At 35.8% G+C, this 17,901-nt stretch overlaps 1 protein-coding gene across 1 annotated transcript in view; it reads right to left on the reverse strand.

The window, feature by feature from the left end:
* LOC148938555 (uncharacterized) overlaps positions 1–17,901 on the reverse strand; it is a 91,810-nt gene that overhangs the window by 57,024 nt on the left and 16,885 nt on the right. Inside the window, exon 3 of the mRNA XM_089107707.1 lies at positions 7,329–7,482. Coding sequence (XP_088963833.1) covers positions 7,329–7,482 — 154 coding nt within the window. The remainder of the gene's footprint in view (positions 1–7,328; positions 7,483–17,901) is intronic.

The raw sequence follows: 17,901 nt of genomic DNA on the forward strand, positions 1-17,901 counted from the left end.
TTGCAACGCATTACAATGCGGCAAAATATGAGAACGGTCTGGAATACCATACGTGGCTGGAATCACGTGCGCTTTACCAGCTTCAATCGATCTTTTCTGTGGGAACATCTAGCTGAAACTCTATGTTTTCTATGGTTCTTCTGGTGGTCAGTCATCGAGACAGAATTCCCAGAGAGATTTATATTGATTTTTGTCTTTATTTCGTCGCTATGTCTGGTAAACTAAAACAACAGGCGACAAAAAAGTTAATCAAGATTTATTTGAGGGGTAATGATATAGCTCCTTGTCTTTTAAAAGGCAAAACAGGAAAAAAATAACAGCAACGCCTCGGGAAAGTGTTAAATTTCCTGCCTCGCATGTGCATCCACATACATTTTTCCAAGGGACAAATATGAAAAGAAGCTTCGAGTTGAGGGGGTGGAGTTGAGGGGGTGGAGTGAAAAAACCCTTTTCTTCCATTAAACGCCTTTTTAAGATTTTGATTACTACAGACTGTGGTTCCTTCTTTACTAGGTTGCAGCTATCGCTGCAGTCAGGATCTGTCCTAATCTTACCCTAAACATTATGGAACCTTACCTGAGTACAAAATCTTATTTTAACTTTAAGATTGTGTATGCAGGGAAGATTCCAAAAAAAAACAAAACAACACAAGCCTCCAAAAAATTTATGTAAACCACTATCATTGTCCATTTTTCCATTGTTGAGTGATAAGACTTGTTGACACTATTATCATGTTGACTTGTATAAAGAAATTAATCAAACAAAACCATGTGCACACGAGGAAATTTCCCTTATGAAAACAAAGACAATTATTTATAGATTGAACTTCACTTGATGCATTAGACAATCTGACAGAAAATACTTTTAACTAATGACATAATTTTTCTCTGCTTAATCAAAGTTTGATTTGACTATCATTTATATTCCCCAATTCAAAGTGCATTGCCGTAACTATCAAAAATTGTTTTGGGAGAAACTGCATAGCAAGGGTAAACATTAAGGGCCACATAATCCTTGGTTTGTACAGAATTTTCGAGAGAAGACTTGTTTATGAATGAAATAGTTTTTTTTTTTGTTACGAATTACCCACTATTTAACGTTTGAAGCTTTAAAAATTCGCAGAAATATATCTCAAGCCATAGAATCACTTACCAGCAAGATCGTAACCAGGATTTTTGTTCAGAAGGGGGTTGTTCATTCGAAGGGGATAATTACAGATCGAATATTGTTTTTATACATTTTTATTACGTTTTCATGAATCAGAATTGCTTTGTGTGTGTGTGTGTGTTGGGAGGGGGGCTGAACCCCTAAACTCCCCTAGATACGGTCTCGAATACCAGGTATGCACGCATAGGCCAGATGGCCGTGGGTTGATACTCCTTCCAAAAGCCTCAGAATGTTTACGATTCTTCCGTAATTACACTGAGCATTCACATTAAGGGGTCACCTTTCCGCCATCTGGTGTACATCTTAGAGTGCCATGTAACCTTTACAGCTCCGCCACGTATGGTGCACTTCCACCATAAGTGGCATGGTTCACACAACACATGGCAGTTTCGCCACACCTGGCATGCAGAACCTGTTGTACGTGATTTCTGAAAGTTGGTGGCCCTTCGATTCATACAATTCGATGGTTTTGCTCTTTTCTAATAATACCCCCTCTCCCCCAAAAAATTTGACACACATCTTTCAATTACTATTTTTGGCAACCCTTGGCATCGTGTGAAATTAATATATCTAAACGTTCGACGTGTATGCTCAAGTTCAGAATATTTCTTTGAGATCTAACTCCTTTGAGCTTCTATATATTTTTTTTATACATTTTTCTTATGCTGCTCTTCGAATTTAATTAAATAAAAAAAGAAAACGATCAAAATGGGGTTTTTAAAGGCCAAACGAAAATACTGAATAAACGAAAAAAAAACGAATATTTCGAGAGAACGAACCGTCTCTCTTCTTCAGCGCGAACACAATAATATAAACAAGAAAAATGCCGAAGAAAAAACCAAAAAACAAACGCGGAAAGTCAGTAGAAAAAATTAAAAACCAATGAAAAAACAGCCAAAAAATTAAAAGATCAATAAAATTCAATAAAAGACAAAATTATAAAAATTAAAATCAAATACCTAACAATCACAGAGTGAGTCATTCGCCAATATCCGCGATTTGCACAAAATCCAAAAATTCTTAACTGCCATCGGCGGATACTAGCGAACAACTATCCGTCGATAGTATTTGCTACTACCAAAAACTAAATAACTGCATATGAAGGATCTTTTTCATTAAAAACTTAAATCCCTATTTTCCATTATTCTTTAAGACATATGTAGCAGTGTAAGTTTCTAATGATCCAAATATCAAATTTCATTTCTACTTTCGCTGGCACTTAAAAAAAACTGCGTAAATACTAACTATCAACTATATAATGTTTGGGAATTAAAATAGCATCCACAAAGCTGTGTTCTGAAACAATCATAATATACAAAAAGGTCCAGAATATTGTAAATCCAGAAAAATGCGATATTTTTTTCTAGAATTTATTTTTACTAAAACGCCCAATTTATGTCTGTTGTCATACGGCATCTTTGGCTAGCTAAGTGCAAGAAATTAGGATACCGAACAGTAATTACAAATCTGTGTCTGAAAATGAAGATTATAATATACAAAGCTAATAAATGTTGTAATATTCGAGAAAAATATTGTCTGGCATGAAATATTATTAAAAGGAAACTATGTAATTATTAATTATTAAGTTTAAAAAATATTAATTGATCATAAACTACTAGTTTTTTTCTTAGTTTATTAATAAAAAAATAGAACTTGACATAATGCATACACACATGTATATATATAATACATGAAAAAAAAAACAGTCTTTCAACTAAATCTTCTAGCCTGCCCATGAACTTGCAAAGGCAAGTTGTCCTAGGGGCGTGCCAGGAATAGAAAAAAGAGAAAATTTTAGTACTAGTTTATAGCACAAATTAAATATACCAGAAATACTGATAATACATATATAAAAAAAAAATTAAGTAGTAACAATACAACCTTGTCTTGAAGTGTATTAGTCAGTGCCAAACTCAATACAAATAGAATGGTAATCAAACGAGCAATAATTGTATATATCTTTGCACATATGCCCTAAAAATCGGCGCAATAATTTTCTCTGAAAATAGGCTTACTTCCATTTTTCGGTGCGAAAAAACGATTTACAGAAATCACAACATTGGGATAATTCGTTTGTTCCTTCCCGCTCCTTTGATAATCTTCACAAATTGTCTGCTCACTGAAATTAGAAACACCCTGAAGGTTGAAAGCCTTGAGCATAAGTGGGTGGAGTTTCAGGATGCAATTCGATTATGACAAATCAGTTGATTCCCAGCTTTTACAGAAAGACATTCCTGTTTGATCATTCCTGTTTGGTAACTGTGAGATGAGTCTCGGATTCTTAATCGCTTTGCATTAAAGGCTAAGCATTGCGGCAAAAAAAATAAAAAAAAAAAAATACAATAATGATTTCTATACTAGGGGATCGAGGTTGGCTCAAAGTTAAAAACGATCTAGATACATCACGGCTTTGAAAATAATTTGTCTAGGATCTTACTTAATTTTGGAAAAACTTCTTCGCATGAATGACGTGACGAGTACGTCAAATACCCAGACGTCAAATACGGTTTTACTTTCTACATGGAATCAAGATGAAATTAAAGTCGTTTTGCGAGAGAGATTAAAAAGCTTTCTTTTCACCAATCAGAGCTTGGTCCCCTGATAGAATGGTAATCGGAACAACGAAAGGTGATTAATAATGAAAAGAATAGTAATAATCGGAATAGTAAAAGAAATGAATGAATAGAAAAATGAGTAAAAAAAACTATAATATTAAATTAAGAAATACATGAATTAAGTAGTAATAGTAATAATGAAATAAAATAATAAAGAAATGACTACAACAGTGTAGTAGTAAATTAGGTGGGAGTCGAAGCAAAAAAGTATTTACCCAACTTTGTCTTGAAGTGTATATTTATGGCTATAGCTTATACTGGATCACACTATTATCCATGCGATAATAATCTTGGGAATATTACCTAAATTCAAAGTAGATTTTAGTCAAATAGAAACCATACATAAATGAGTAAAGTACAGTAATGAAACAGAGCAAATTATTTGCACATGGGATATTTCACTCTATGACGCTTGAGATAATCCACAAAAAATTACGTAAACAAGACTGTCTAACAAGAGTTATCTTGCAATATAGTTTTATGACTACATTGTAGTTGGATCTTAAAAAATTATTTAATTTAAATACTATTTATGTATTTTATATTAAAAATTGTAATTATTAAATAAGGTATTATACATTTATTATACTTTGTCACTTAATATTATGAAATACTACGGAAATGCCAAACTGAGTTTCGCATCTTATTGCTGAGCTTCACAGTAACATTTCCTTCAAAAAAGATCCGTTGGTTCAATAGATATACAAGATATCACTCCTTGAAAAACCATAGATTTCTCCTCCATTTTCGTCCATAGATTATACAAACTAAACCAAATCCCCATATGTACGAAAAAAAAAATGTTTCTAAGATAATTATGTAACATGTTCAAAGAGATTTTCAATCAGGTGTGTGCTTTCTATGTCACGTTCCTCGGTAAGCTTAATTCTGGAGCTCCAGAGCGGATGTTACGTCTAGTGTCTTCAAGAGAAGGGTGGCAAGGCAAGGATCTATTAAGGCCTAAGGTTAATTAACTCCTCGACTTCTCGCATTAAAAGTATATTTTAAGGAACCTTATTTTCTTAGTGTTTGAATAAGACCCTCTTCTACTGACAAATAATTGCAGCACCAACCCAACAAAGTTGCGCTAACTCCTCATACAGCACATTTTCGGTTTGGCCCCAGTTTGGACGCCCTAGTTAGGACGTCCCACCAATTCAAGGATATTCTGCTTTCGGTTTGGCCCTAGTTTGGACGCCCTAGCTGGGACGTCCCACCCATTTGAGGGCGTTCTGCTATCGATTTGGCCCTAGTTTGATTGACAAAAATACGGTTTTAGGCACCATTTCAACCTTCATCAGTAAAACATGGTCCCCTTTCTTTCTGCACTAATTTAGGCAAGTTTTCATTGTTAGTAGTATCAAATCATTGCTCGGTTATTGTTTTTTGACTATTCTAAGATAGAAAAATCCTCTTAATTTGGATAAGCCATACATCAATAGGAGGTCAGTATAAAGGTCAGCTTCAATTTGCTAAAACAATCAAAAAAGGACAGGCAAACAACGCTATGAAATATTAATAAAAAGATGCAAACATTACTTTTGTTTAGGCTTGTCTAATGAAGATGGTTCTAAGGCATTTTAAAATTAACTTAAAGCTCATTTTTTTTTCATTCTTATTAAGCTGCAAAAGTGTAACTATCCTTGCAAAATGTTTAATGCTTTATGAAGCATAAAACATGTGTTTAATGGACCCGCGACATAAAATACCCTTGAGTACATTTTTGCAAGTATGCTCGAAATGTCTATTATGTTTTTTTTTTTTTTTGGGGGGGGGGAGAGGGGAGCAAAAGAAAAAATATCTTTGGCCCTATGTAAAACCGAAAACGGGAAGAAATAACTACTGTGCCCATTTAGCACAAGCGGGTCTTTAATATCAAAGGTGAAAATAAAAATTCGTAGATTTACGGCAACAACAAAACGAAGAAATATTTACCGTTTCTGATGAAAAGAAAATTTTATAACTAACCAATGGATCAAGTAAAGAAAACAAGTACTAAATTTGTAAAACATTGTCAGCAAGCAACAGAAGAAAGTTAGCAGACATTGATACGCTAAATTCGAAAATATGGTCTGACACAGGGACGGATCCAGGGGGTGGCTTTAGAGGAGCAATTATCCCTAATTCCAGAAAGTCAAAAGCTGTACTAATTACATGGACTGAGGGGTGAAAATTTTGATGGGGGAGCCAAATTTTCATATATACTCTCCACACAAAAAAAAAAAAAAAAAAAAAAAAAAATTCTGTATACGCCCCTGGTATGACAGGCAATTATGAGGCAAGACAGAGGCTAAAATTCCTTGGATCTAATGAGAAAACAGACCCACTAAAAATAAAAAAAGGACCTTGACCTGGATTGGGAATCAAGAGTCATTAAGGACGGATCAGAATAAGCAAAAAGTAGCTCCTATGACATATGAACGCATGCAATAAAAATTGAGCTTGTTAGAATCCCGAAAACTACATGAGGAACGCAAATGTTTATATTGTTTTTAAAATGAAGTCATTGCTTCAACACGCAATACTAAAAATGTAAAATACACGTGACGAAATACCACGCGGTCACATCACACTAGTTAGAAACAGAGTGCTTCATTTGTTTAGAAACCACGACTATGTATGGGATGCAAAATAAAGAAGATTTGGCAACACTGTATATATACTTTGAAAAAAGAGACTTGCTTGAAATAACTAAAACATTTGAAGAAATAAAGATCGAAAATGTTTTTTCAAGGCCAAAGAAAGTACTGAATGAAAAAAGCTTAAGGGAAGCTGAAACTACTGAAGGGAAAATATTCCGGGAGGACAACCGCCTCCCTTCGTAAACGCTATCAGAAAAATAGGAAGAAAATATGGACAAGACAACTCAGATAAAATCAAACTGATAAAACCAAATAACGCGGAAAGACGACAGAAAAAAATAAAACAAAATTGGACAAATTAAAAATATAAAACTAAAACAACATGGGAAACCCCAAAAAGACAAATATAGAATATAAAATCCAAAATTAGCAGAATTGAAACTTTAAAAGCCAGAAACCTAATTGTAAGACCGAGAAACTCACCAATTTCTACGATTTGCAAAAATCCAAAACTCTCGTTTAATACCAGTGAATGCTATTGTTATGGCAGGTTAATATGGTTTATGAAATTATCTTAATTCTAATTGACATTACATATTTCGAATATAGAAAGATAACAAATGTAACCCAGGACAAATGTGTATTAGCCAACTTGAATATATACCAGAAATTATGGAAAAGAACGAAAATTAATAATGATAATGAAGAAGCAGACCAAATCAACCAGTTTAACATGCTTCAAACACCAGCAGACCCCTTTGCTGGAGACATGAAAAAAAAATGATCACTAAAACGCATGCTGGCTGTACTTTAATATAAATTAGCCCACCAGTGACGGAAAACTATTAAAGTGAGGGAATTTACATGGAAAATTAAACAAAATAATCCAGACAAACTATAAGCTAAATCACCGATATGGCCAGCCATTCAGGAGTTGGACATCCTTCTGTGATTAAAAACTTACTTGTATAGATCTACATGCCATTTTTAAAATTCCGAGATTCGAGAGCCGCTTATCTTCTGTATCAGGGAGTTGTCTCCTCAGTACTTCAAAGCATTCTCGCATGTGTGCTCGTCTATTTTTCTCTAGTTTGTTGTGAGTTTCTCTAGTCGTTGAGCTAAAATTAATATACAAAAGTTAATACAAAGAAATTCAAAAGTAGAAATGATTTTGCGAAACAGAAATAAGCTATAGCTAATAGGAACATAACCGCGAACCGTTAGCAAAGCTGTACTCGACCTATTGTGAACCTTATTTTTGCTTGGTTTGTTTCCAATTTTTCCTAAAAGGGTAGTTGAGCGCTAAGCAAAGCGTATTTTCGGCAATTGAGGTTTTTATTGTATTTGACACCGCGGTTTGTGAACAGAAAGATTATGCAGAAATTTAGTGTTCTAGACGAAACAGCATTGATCTTACTATACGCGGGACTGTCTGATCATCTGCTACATGTTTGAGTTTTTTGTGATCTTTTCCCAGGTTATTCGCCTGTAAACTGTTTTGTTTTTATTTGGTTTCTTTTTGCTTTATATTCCATTGCTCCTTTTTCTTGTCTTTTACAATGAGATATAAATAAATTATTATTGTTCTCATTAAAGACCTAAAACACTATTAAAAAATCGTTTTGAGTTAGGTTAATACCCAGGAGGCATTAAAAGATGGAACCTCCAAAGTTTCCAAGGTAGTTCCAGACTAAGTTTTTTCCCAGGCCAAGGCTAGAATAACCAACAACCCTTTCACAAAGATAAACATCCAAAGTGTCAACTCATTAAAAACAATTCAAATTGGTTTCTTTTTTCAGGATGCTCCTACTTGTTACTAGCAGTTAAAAAACAAAACAAAAAACTTAAGTCTTTGTCTTGCTCTTTGTATATCTTTCTTTCTTTCTTTCAAAAAGGAATTATTCCTTTTTGAAGTTTCTACGACAACGCTTTCTATAAAAACCTTATATACCCCAGGGCATAACTTACAACCCTTGCCCTGAGGGATGTGGGGGGCGGGTGTCAACCTCAAAAACATAATTTCCAGACTTTTTAACTACGTCGAACAAAATGGCTATCTCAAAATTTTGATTGGATGTGTTTGGGCAAATGGTGGGTGTCAGAGGGGTGTTAGTTATCCTCAAATCACTTTCGACTATTAAAAAAGGCACAAGCCCAACTAATTTCCAATCGAATGAGCCCTTTTTGAAGTTTCTACAACAACACTATCTATAAAAACCTTATATGCCCCCAGGGCATAACTTACATCCCTTGCCCCAAGGGCTCTGAGGGGGTTATCATCCTCAAAGAACTAGTTTCCAAAACTTTTAAGTACGTTGAACAGAATGGCTATCTAAAAAATTTGATTGGAGGTGTTTAGGGAAATGGTCGGCGTGAGAAGGGGGTTAGTTGCCCTTCAATCACTTTCAACTATTAAAAAAGGCACTGGCCCTTTGAATTTCCAATCGAGTAAGCCTTTTTTCAAGTTTCTACGACAAAGCTTTCAAAAAGACTCATATGGCCCCAGGGTATAACTTACAACCCTTACCCTGAGGGATGTGGGGGGAGTGTCATCCTCAAAGATATATATTTTCCGGACCTTTCAACTACTTTGAACAAAATGGCTATCTCAAAATTTTGGTTGGATATGTTTGGATAAATGGTGGGCGTGGAAGGGGTGTTAGTTGCCTTCCAATCGCTTTCGACTATTAAAAAGGGCACTAGCCCTTTGAATTTTCAATCGAATGAGCCCTTTTTGAAGTTTCTACGACAAAGCCTTCTTTGATAACCTTATATGCCCCCAGGGCATAACTTACAACCCTTGCTCTGAAGGCTGTGGGGGAGTGTCCTCCTCCAAAACGTAATTTCTATCTGGAAATCAACTGTGCTGAACAATATGGCTATCTCAAAGTTTTGATTGGATGTATTTGGGGAAATGGTGGGCGTGGAAGGGATGTTAGTTGCCTTCCAATCACTTTCGACTTTTAAAAAGGACACTAGCCCTTCCAATTTTCAATGGAATGAGCCCTTTTCCAAGTTTCTACGACAACTTTTTCGATACGAAGTGCCCTGGTCTAAAGAAAAAATGAAAAAATAACACATTGTGCCAACATCGTTCTTTACTTAGGCAGCGCGATTGCGCTGCCTATGATATATGAGAAAGAACATAGCAAGAATAGGAAGAGAGGGAGAGACGAAGAGAGATATAGACAAGAGTGAGGTTGGGAGAGTGACTGGGAGATAAAATGGGAGGAAAAACGAGCCTACCCAGTGTTTTCCTTTAAATTTTCTTCTAATATTCCTATTTTACTCTTTTAGTCCGTCCTGCTTTTTTATTATATCTTTCTTTTCGCTTCTTCTTTCAATATATGAGAAAGAACAGAGCAAGAAGAGGAAGAGAGTGAGAAACGAATAGAGATATATAGACAGAGAGAGGTTGGGCGAGTGACTGGGAGATAAAGTGGGAGAGAGAACGAGCATGCCCAATGTTTTTCCTTTAAATTTTCTTCAAATATTTCTATTTTATTCTTTTAGTCTTTGGTAAATACTAGAACAGAAACTTAATCTTTTCAATTTTCACCCTAATACAGGTCTAGCCATCTATTATTTATACTAATAAATCTGGCCTGAAAAATTTTATGCCAAGAGGGCAGGTTTTGAACATCTAATAGCCATAGGAATTTGTATATGATGAATATCATACCTGTAAACGGAGTTTTAATTTTCTGAGGATTTTGAAGATTTGATCCACTAAACAGACGAGATAAAATAAAGGATTTAAAAGCTTTCTCTGACCCATTCAGGTGTTCCAACCATTTAAATACACGACACATAATAGCTGCCAAGACTAGCGGCACTTTGCAAAGTGGTCAAACGATTCCAAAAGCAAACATATTAGAGGGTGATTATCAAGATCTGGGAAAAAAACAAAAAAAAAAACATACATTGCAAAAATAAAGTAAGAAACGACATGAATGGAGTTGCACAATTTTAGTAGGAGGAAAATTCGAAAAGGGTAAAAGCTACTTCCTTTAGTCCCGTCACAACAAAAATAGACTTCAATGAAGGCGTATAAATACATGATCGTTCCTCATCAAGGAAGACATCTGAAATAGGGCCGGACCGATATGAGTTTTTGGGGTCCGATACAGATATATCGGTATTGTACCGATACGATGCCGATACAACTTGCCGATAAATGCCCCTCCTGAAAAAAACCTTATCCAAAGTTTAAACGCTGCATTTTCCGCCCATATTCATACTCAGATGTTTATCTCTGGTCTATTAACAAAGAACAGCCTCAATTATTCAATGTGGATTGCAAATAATGCAAAAAGATTATACCAAATAAAGTTTAGTCAGAATAGTGCTTAATAAGTCCAATCCAACTGGGGCAAGTTGTAATGCCGAAAGCACAACTTTTCAGCATTTTCTCCTTTCAGAGATTTTTCGTTTGTCATCATAAACTTTCCCACCTGTGCTGAAAACTCTTTCGCTTGCGACAGAAGAGGGCGGACAGCAGATACTTCTGAGCAGGCTGTGCCAGTCTCTTGAAATCCCTGCAGCTATTTCGTCACCACTGTAACGGACAGCTTTATTTCCTGTTAATGAAAGCCTCACTCACGTACATTTTCAGTTCCTTTTCAATATCTGCTGACTCTTCTTCCTCAGTTGTCGAAGTTCCACGCAGGTTATCGAACAGGCAGTAAATCAGGAATCCAGGAGACAAGCAAGAACAACTTCTCTGGTTGTACGTTCATAAACTCGCCATACATTTCGTACATTGCTGCACCAGGCGTGTATTGCCAAGTTTTGACAGCAAATATACTTGATATTCATTTGACCCACCTCTGCTGCTCTCTCCACCATGATTAGACTTAGCTGGTGACTCCGCCCCTAAAAACCGGACAAGCGAAAATTACCTGACAAAGTCTGGCGCCATCTTCTGGATACGTTCCGCATAAAAAAACGGCCGATATTCGATATTTTTTCTGATATCCTATAATGACACTGACCCCGATATCGGCCGGCCGATATATCGGTCGGGCTCTAATGAGAAAGCCACCAAAAATACCAATAAAATAACCGAGTGTATTGCGTAGACATTTTATCACTTCGAGAATTTTGGGCAAATTCATTTCTCCCTCCCAGAACCCTTAACATATTTTCATTAAATCCTCTGCTAACTGAAATTATAGACCCAAAAAAGGAAAAAAATAGTCAAAATGGAGTTGGATATTTGGACAAGAGTGACTGAACATGAATCACGTCATTACTAATTTTAGATCTTCTGACCTGGGTTAGTTTCGTGTTGTATCTCCTATCATAGGCAGCGCAATACCGCTGCCTAAGTAAAGAACGATGTTTGCATAATGTATTATTTTTCTTTTTATCCATACCCGGGCACTTCGTATCGAAGGAGTTGTCGTAGTAACTTCGGAAAGGGCATTCGATTGGAAATTGGAGTGGCTAGTGCCCTTTTTAATAGTCAAAAGTGATTGGAGGGCAATTGCCCCCCCCCCGCCCATCATTTCCCCAAACACATCCAATCAAAATTTTGAGAAAGCCATTTTGTTCAGCGTAGTTGATTTTCATATAGAAAATATGTTTTTGAGGAGGACACTCCCCCCCCCCAACCCTCAGGGCAAGGGTTTTAAGTTATGCCCTGGGGGCATATAAGAACGATGTTGACTCAATGTATTATTTATTAATTTTTTCCTCTAGAGCAAGGCACTACGTATCGAAGAAGTTGTCGTAGAAACTTCGAAAAGGGCTCATTCAATTGGAAATTGGAGTGGCTTGTGCCCTTTTTAATGGTCGAAACTGATTGGAAGGCGACTAACACCAATTCCACGCCTAGAAATTGTGTTTTTGAGGAGGACAGTCCCCCACAGCCCTTAGGGCAAGGGTTATAAGTTATGCCCTGGGGGCATATAAGGTTTTTGTTTATAGAAGGCGTTGTCGTAGAAACTTTAAAAAAGGTTCATTCGATTGGAAATTCAAAGATCGGGTGCCCTTTTTAATAGTCGAAAGTGATTAGAGGGCAACTAACCCGCCTCTCACGCCCACCTTTTACCCAAGCACATGTAATCAAAACTTTGAGATAGCCATTTTATTCAGCGTAGTTTTAAGTTCTGAAAATTAGGCCTTTGAGCATGACAACCCCCACAGCGCTCAAGGCAAGAATTGTAAATTATGCCCAGGGGGCATATAAGATTTTTATAAAACGCGTTGTCTTAGAAACTTCAAAAAGGGCTCATTCGATTGGAAATAGAAATGGCTAGTGCCCGTTTTAATAGTCAAAAGTGATTGAAAAGGAACTAACACCCCTTCCACGCCCACCATTTCCCCAAACACATCCAATAAAGATTTTAAGACAGCCATTTTGTTCCACGCAGTTCAAAGTTCAGGAAATTGTACCTTTGAGCAGGACACTACCCCCACAGTCTTCAGGGCAAGGGTTATAAGTTATACCCTGGGGGCATAGGTTTTTATTGAAATTATTGTCGTAGAAACTTGAAAAAAGGCTCATTCGATTGGAAATTCAAAGGGCTAGTGCCCTTTTTAATAGTCGAAAGTAATGTGAGGGCAACTAACCCCCCTCTCACGCCCATCTTTTCCCCAAACATCCAATAAATATTTTAGATAACCATTTTATTCAACGTAGTTCAAAGTTTTGGAAATTAGGTCTTTGAGGATGACAAGCCCCCCCCCCCAGCCCTCAGGGAAAGGGTTGTAAGTTATGCCCTAGGGGCATATAGTTTTTATTGAAAGCGTAGAAACTTCAGAAGGGCTCATTCAATTGGAAATCGAAAGGGCTAGTGCCTTTTTTAATAGTTGAAAGTGATGGGAGACCGACTAACGCCCATCATTTTTCCAAACACATCCAATCAAAATTTTGAGATATCCATTTTGTTCAAAGCAGTTGAAAGTTCTTGAAATTAGGTCTTTTAGGATGATGACCCCCTCAGAGCCCTTAGTGCAATGGTTGTAAATTATGCCCTGGGGGCATATAAAGTTTATATAGAAAGTTGTTATAGAAATTTCCAAAAGGACTCACTTGATTGGAAATTGAAATTGCCCGTTTTAATAGTCGAAGGTTTAAGGATGACAAACCCCTCAGAGCCCCAAGGGCAAAGGTTGTAAATTCTTCCCTGGAAGCATATCAGTTTTTTAGAGATAGAGTTTTAGTAAAAATTCAAAAGGGGCTTATACAATTCGAACTTGAGAGGGCTAGTGTCCTTTGTAATTGTCAAAAGTGATTGGAGTGTAACTAACCCCCCTCTCACGCCCACCATTCCTCCAAACACATCAAATCAAAATTTTCAGATAGCTATTTTGTTCAACGTAGTGGAAAGTTCTAGAAATCAGGTCTTTGAGAATGACAACCCCCCCCCCCATACAGGGCAAGGGTTGTAAGTTATGCTCTGGGGGCATATAAGATTTTATTGAAAGTTCCGTCGTAGAAACTTCAAAAGGGCTCATTTGATTGGAAGTTGAAAGGACTAGGGCTGTTTTTAATAGTTGAAAGAGATTGGAGAGCGACTACCGCCCCTCTCACCCCCACCATTTCTCCAAACACAACCAATCAAAATTTTGAGATAGCCATTTTGTTTAACATAGTTGAAAGTTCTGGAAATTCGGTCTTAGAGGATGATAACCACCCTAACAGACCTTAGGGTAAGGGTTGTAATTTATACCCTGGGGGCATATAAGGTGTTTATAGAAAGTGTTGTCGTTTCAAAAAGGGCTCATTCGATTAGAAATCGAAAGGTCTAGTGCCCTATTTAATAGTCGAAAGTGATTGGAGGGCAACTCATCCCCCTACCCCGCCCCCCCTCCCATTTGCCCATTATGTTTAAAAACTAAGTGTTGCCTTAAGATTAAATCAAAATGCACTGTGTTAATGCTAATTCCCAATAAAGCATCTCAGCAGTATCCCAAGAGCGACTGAGGGTGTTATGTTCAATCTTTCGGGGCTACTTCTGCTCTTTTTAACCAAATCAAAATAGTGTAAGTGTATCCAAGCTATCAAAGAAAGTAAACAGATTTTTTTTGTGAATGGTATCAAGTTTTCCATTTCAGGTCAACTAGGGTAGGTATGAAACTAAATTAAACACTACTATTTGTGTCCAGATTTTTAAAACGATGTATTTTGTTAGAAATTGCTGAAAACTTTTCTCCAGTATACAAATAGCAGGCCAAACTATAGTCTTAAAAAAACAATAAGATTTAAAGTATTATTTTCTTTTTCCCTGAAAAGACTATGTCAATGCAAAACGAGCAGAAATTAATTAAAAAAAAACTTTTTCTACAAAATAAGTTTTTCAAAGAAAAGTAAAGAACTCCATTAAACAAAAAATGAGCAAAAATAAAATCAAATAATCTACCAATCGTGAAACTACCACAAATCGGTTCTAGGAGAATACCCCCCCCCCCCCTCGTAAAAATACCCCCCGTGGAAAATAAGGCTTTCCAAATTTCAAAATTTTATTTGAGTTTTTTTTTTCCGTAGGGGGACGGAATTTTGGTACTTGTGTATTATCCGTCACTCACTCAAGTTTACACTGTGTAAAATTCGAGAACACATCGTCTTTTTTTTGTTATTTTCTTCGTTACTTTAAAAATAAATTTGCGCTATAGATTTGCACGCTAGGGGGGGGGGTAAGCATAACGTGTCTGCATGCAAAATGTGTTTGGTACAATTATTCTGTATATTAAATAGATAGACAAATAAGTCTATTTTAAAGCCAAATATACGGCCATGAACACAGTAAAATAACAAATGAATAAAAGTGAATGGGGGGGGGTGTTTAACCCCCCAAAAATGCCCTCCCCCACAAAAATACCCCTCCCCACAAAAATATCCTCTGGACAATTCAATCCTGGCGAAGATTTACCACGGAAAATTACCCTTAACATCCCCACGCGTAAAATTAAATCGGCCAAGAGAAAGCAAGACACAAAGAAATTACGTATGTGAATTCTTGCAAATTCACTCAGCGTAAAATATCTTCTTACAATTTCATCTCCTGGAAACTATTTAAAATTCTCCCAGCCACTATATTCATTTATGTTATTTTACTGTGTTCATGGCCGTATATTTGGCTTTAAAATACACTTATTTGTCTATCTATCTAATTTGCAGAATAATTGTACCAAACACATTTTGATGCAGACCCGTTATGCTTACCCCCTCCCCCCAATATGCAAATCTATAGCGCAAATTTATTTCTAAAGTAACGAAGAAACTAACAAAAAAACCGGTGTGTTCACGAATTTAACACAGCGTAAACTTGAGTGAGTGGCGCAAAATACACAAGTACCAAAATTCCAACCCCTTATGGAAATAAAAAAAATAAAACACAAACAAAATTCCCAACCTTGGAAAGCCTTATTTTCCACGGGGGTTATTTTGTTGTTGTTTTTTTTTTGGGGGGGGGGGGGAACGCGGGCCACCCCACAAATCAGCATCGATAAATAAATGAAACCTAAAACGAACAGAAATTGCAATAAACAACTGAGTCAAACTCAAAATGAGCAGAAATTAACATAAGTTGGGTACAAAACCCCTATGCCTTCCCAAGGCCAGAACAAAATTTGCACTTTACTGAAAAAATACAAATGAAGGTGCATTGTCAGTTTAATATACATATACTGATATTTAGTAATCAAAATGTTAAAATTATTTGATTTATTGAAGTTATAAGAGTACAAACAATTATATTTTTTTCAGTAAAGTGCGTGTTAGGTCCTAATCATGAAGTAACATAGGCGTTTTGTGCCCAACTAATAGTAATTCCTTTACAGTTTTTGTTTGTCTCGGCAAATAGTTGTATTTAATGTCTGTTTTGGGTTTCATTTGCTTTTCGATTAGTATTCGTGGCGAGTTCAAGCCTGGTAGATTATTTTAGTTTATTTTTGCTCTTTTTTGTCTTAATAAAGTTCTTTACTTTTCTTTGAAAAACTTATTTTATGAAAGTTTTTTTAATTAATTTGTATTAAATTCGTATGGAGTGATTGTTTGATTTATTAGTCGTCTCGTAGGCCAATTGAACTCGCAGGTTGACACAACAGTTCAACTGAGCTTTGACAATAATCTTAGCAAGATATTCAATTAGGAAAAAAAAATAATGTCAATACAAATAAATATATAAGAATTAAAAAAAAAGTTTTTTCTTGTGTGAGTTAAGATATAAGAAGATGGCATTTCCGGAAAGCAAATTTTCCGAAGGGGGAGATTTTCAACGAGGGAAATACGCTGGGCACCATTTTTACGTCTAAACACGTTATTCTGGTACTATACATATAAATATATATACACACACGCATATATATATATATATATATATATATATATATATATATATATATATATATATATATATATATATATATATATATATATATATATAATCTTACATTACATAAATGGCAAGTGTTTGTAACACCATAATCATGTGAGATTATACAACAGGTTAACACAGGTAACCGGTTATTGTTACCGGTTAACAGGTTAACACAGGTTAACAGGTTAACACAGGTTAACAGGTTAACACAGGTAGCTGAAGCCACTATTTCTCCAGAATACTTTTCCAATTAGATTCCAATTGCTGTATGACCATCACAATTTTTTTTTTTTTTTTTGTATGATCAAATTTTTTTGGGGGGCCAGTATAAGAGAATTTATAGTTATGTTTTATAGTTATACTTTATGTTAATATGTTTTTTCGAAAAGGTTTTTGGATAGTCAATACACACAATCCCTCACCAGAGTGATAACGGATTTAAAGTATCCGGTTTTGTCGTTTTCAGGAAAAAAAAAAGAAGATAACAACTTTTAGGCGGTTTTTCAAAGAATTATGGCTTGTGCGGTTAATATTTTCAAGTAAATTTAAACTTTTCTCAAAAGGAAAAGAAATATAACGACAAAAAATTACCTCTATTTATACACTGAATCAGTATTTCGCGGGAGGGACGGGAGGGGGGAAATCTAAGAAAAACAGACTATCTGTGTAAAACAATATGAGAAATTATGGAATAAAACATATATTTCTGTTTTTTTCTGGGGGGGGGGGGGAAACTGTGATCTAAGTCCTTCCCTAAACTTCAAGTACGAGCCTGGATGAAGAGTGGATGTTTCAAATAGAAGTGAAATACTGTCGCAAGGTATTCTGACTGGTGTGACGGTCCATTTTTAGCCACTAAACCTGATAAACCTCTGCAGTTAACCCCCCCCCCCCAAAAAAAAAATTTATAAAGGCAATATTACGGAAAAATTCCTACTGAAATGATTAAGATTTCCACTATCATTATCTGCTATAATAAGTTCAGACATCAAAATTACGGAAATACTGTAAGGAAAAAATTATTTTTAACGTTTGACTGTGAAAAACCATCGAGGTTTTCGCTTATTATTTCTGAAACCTTTCTTAAAACTTGAAACATTTTCAGGCAAAAAGTCCGTTCATCCTTTAAGGAAAACCCACATAATTACAGATGATGTATGTCCACATGAACATGAGCTATGTATCTGAAGCAATCATAAAGTCAGGTCA

This window comes from Artemia sp. Qi Xiang Cuo, unplaced genomic scaffold (genome assembly GCF_049724085.1).
Source record: "Artemia sp. Qi Xiang Cuo unplaced genomic scaffold, ASM4972408v1 HiC_scaffold_3138, whole genome shotgun sequence".
Classification (NCBI taxonomy): domain Eukaryota; kingdom Metazoa; phylum Arthropoda; class Branchiopoda; order Anostraca; family Artemiidae; genus Artemia; species Artemia sp. Qi Xiang Cuo.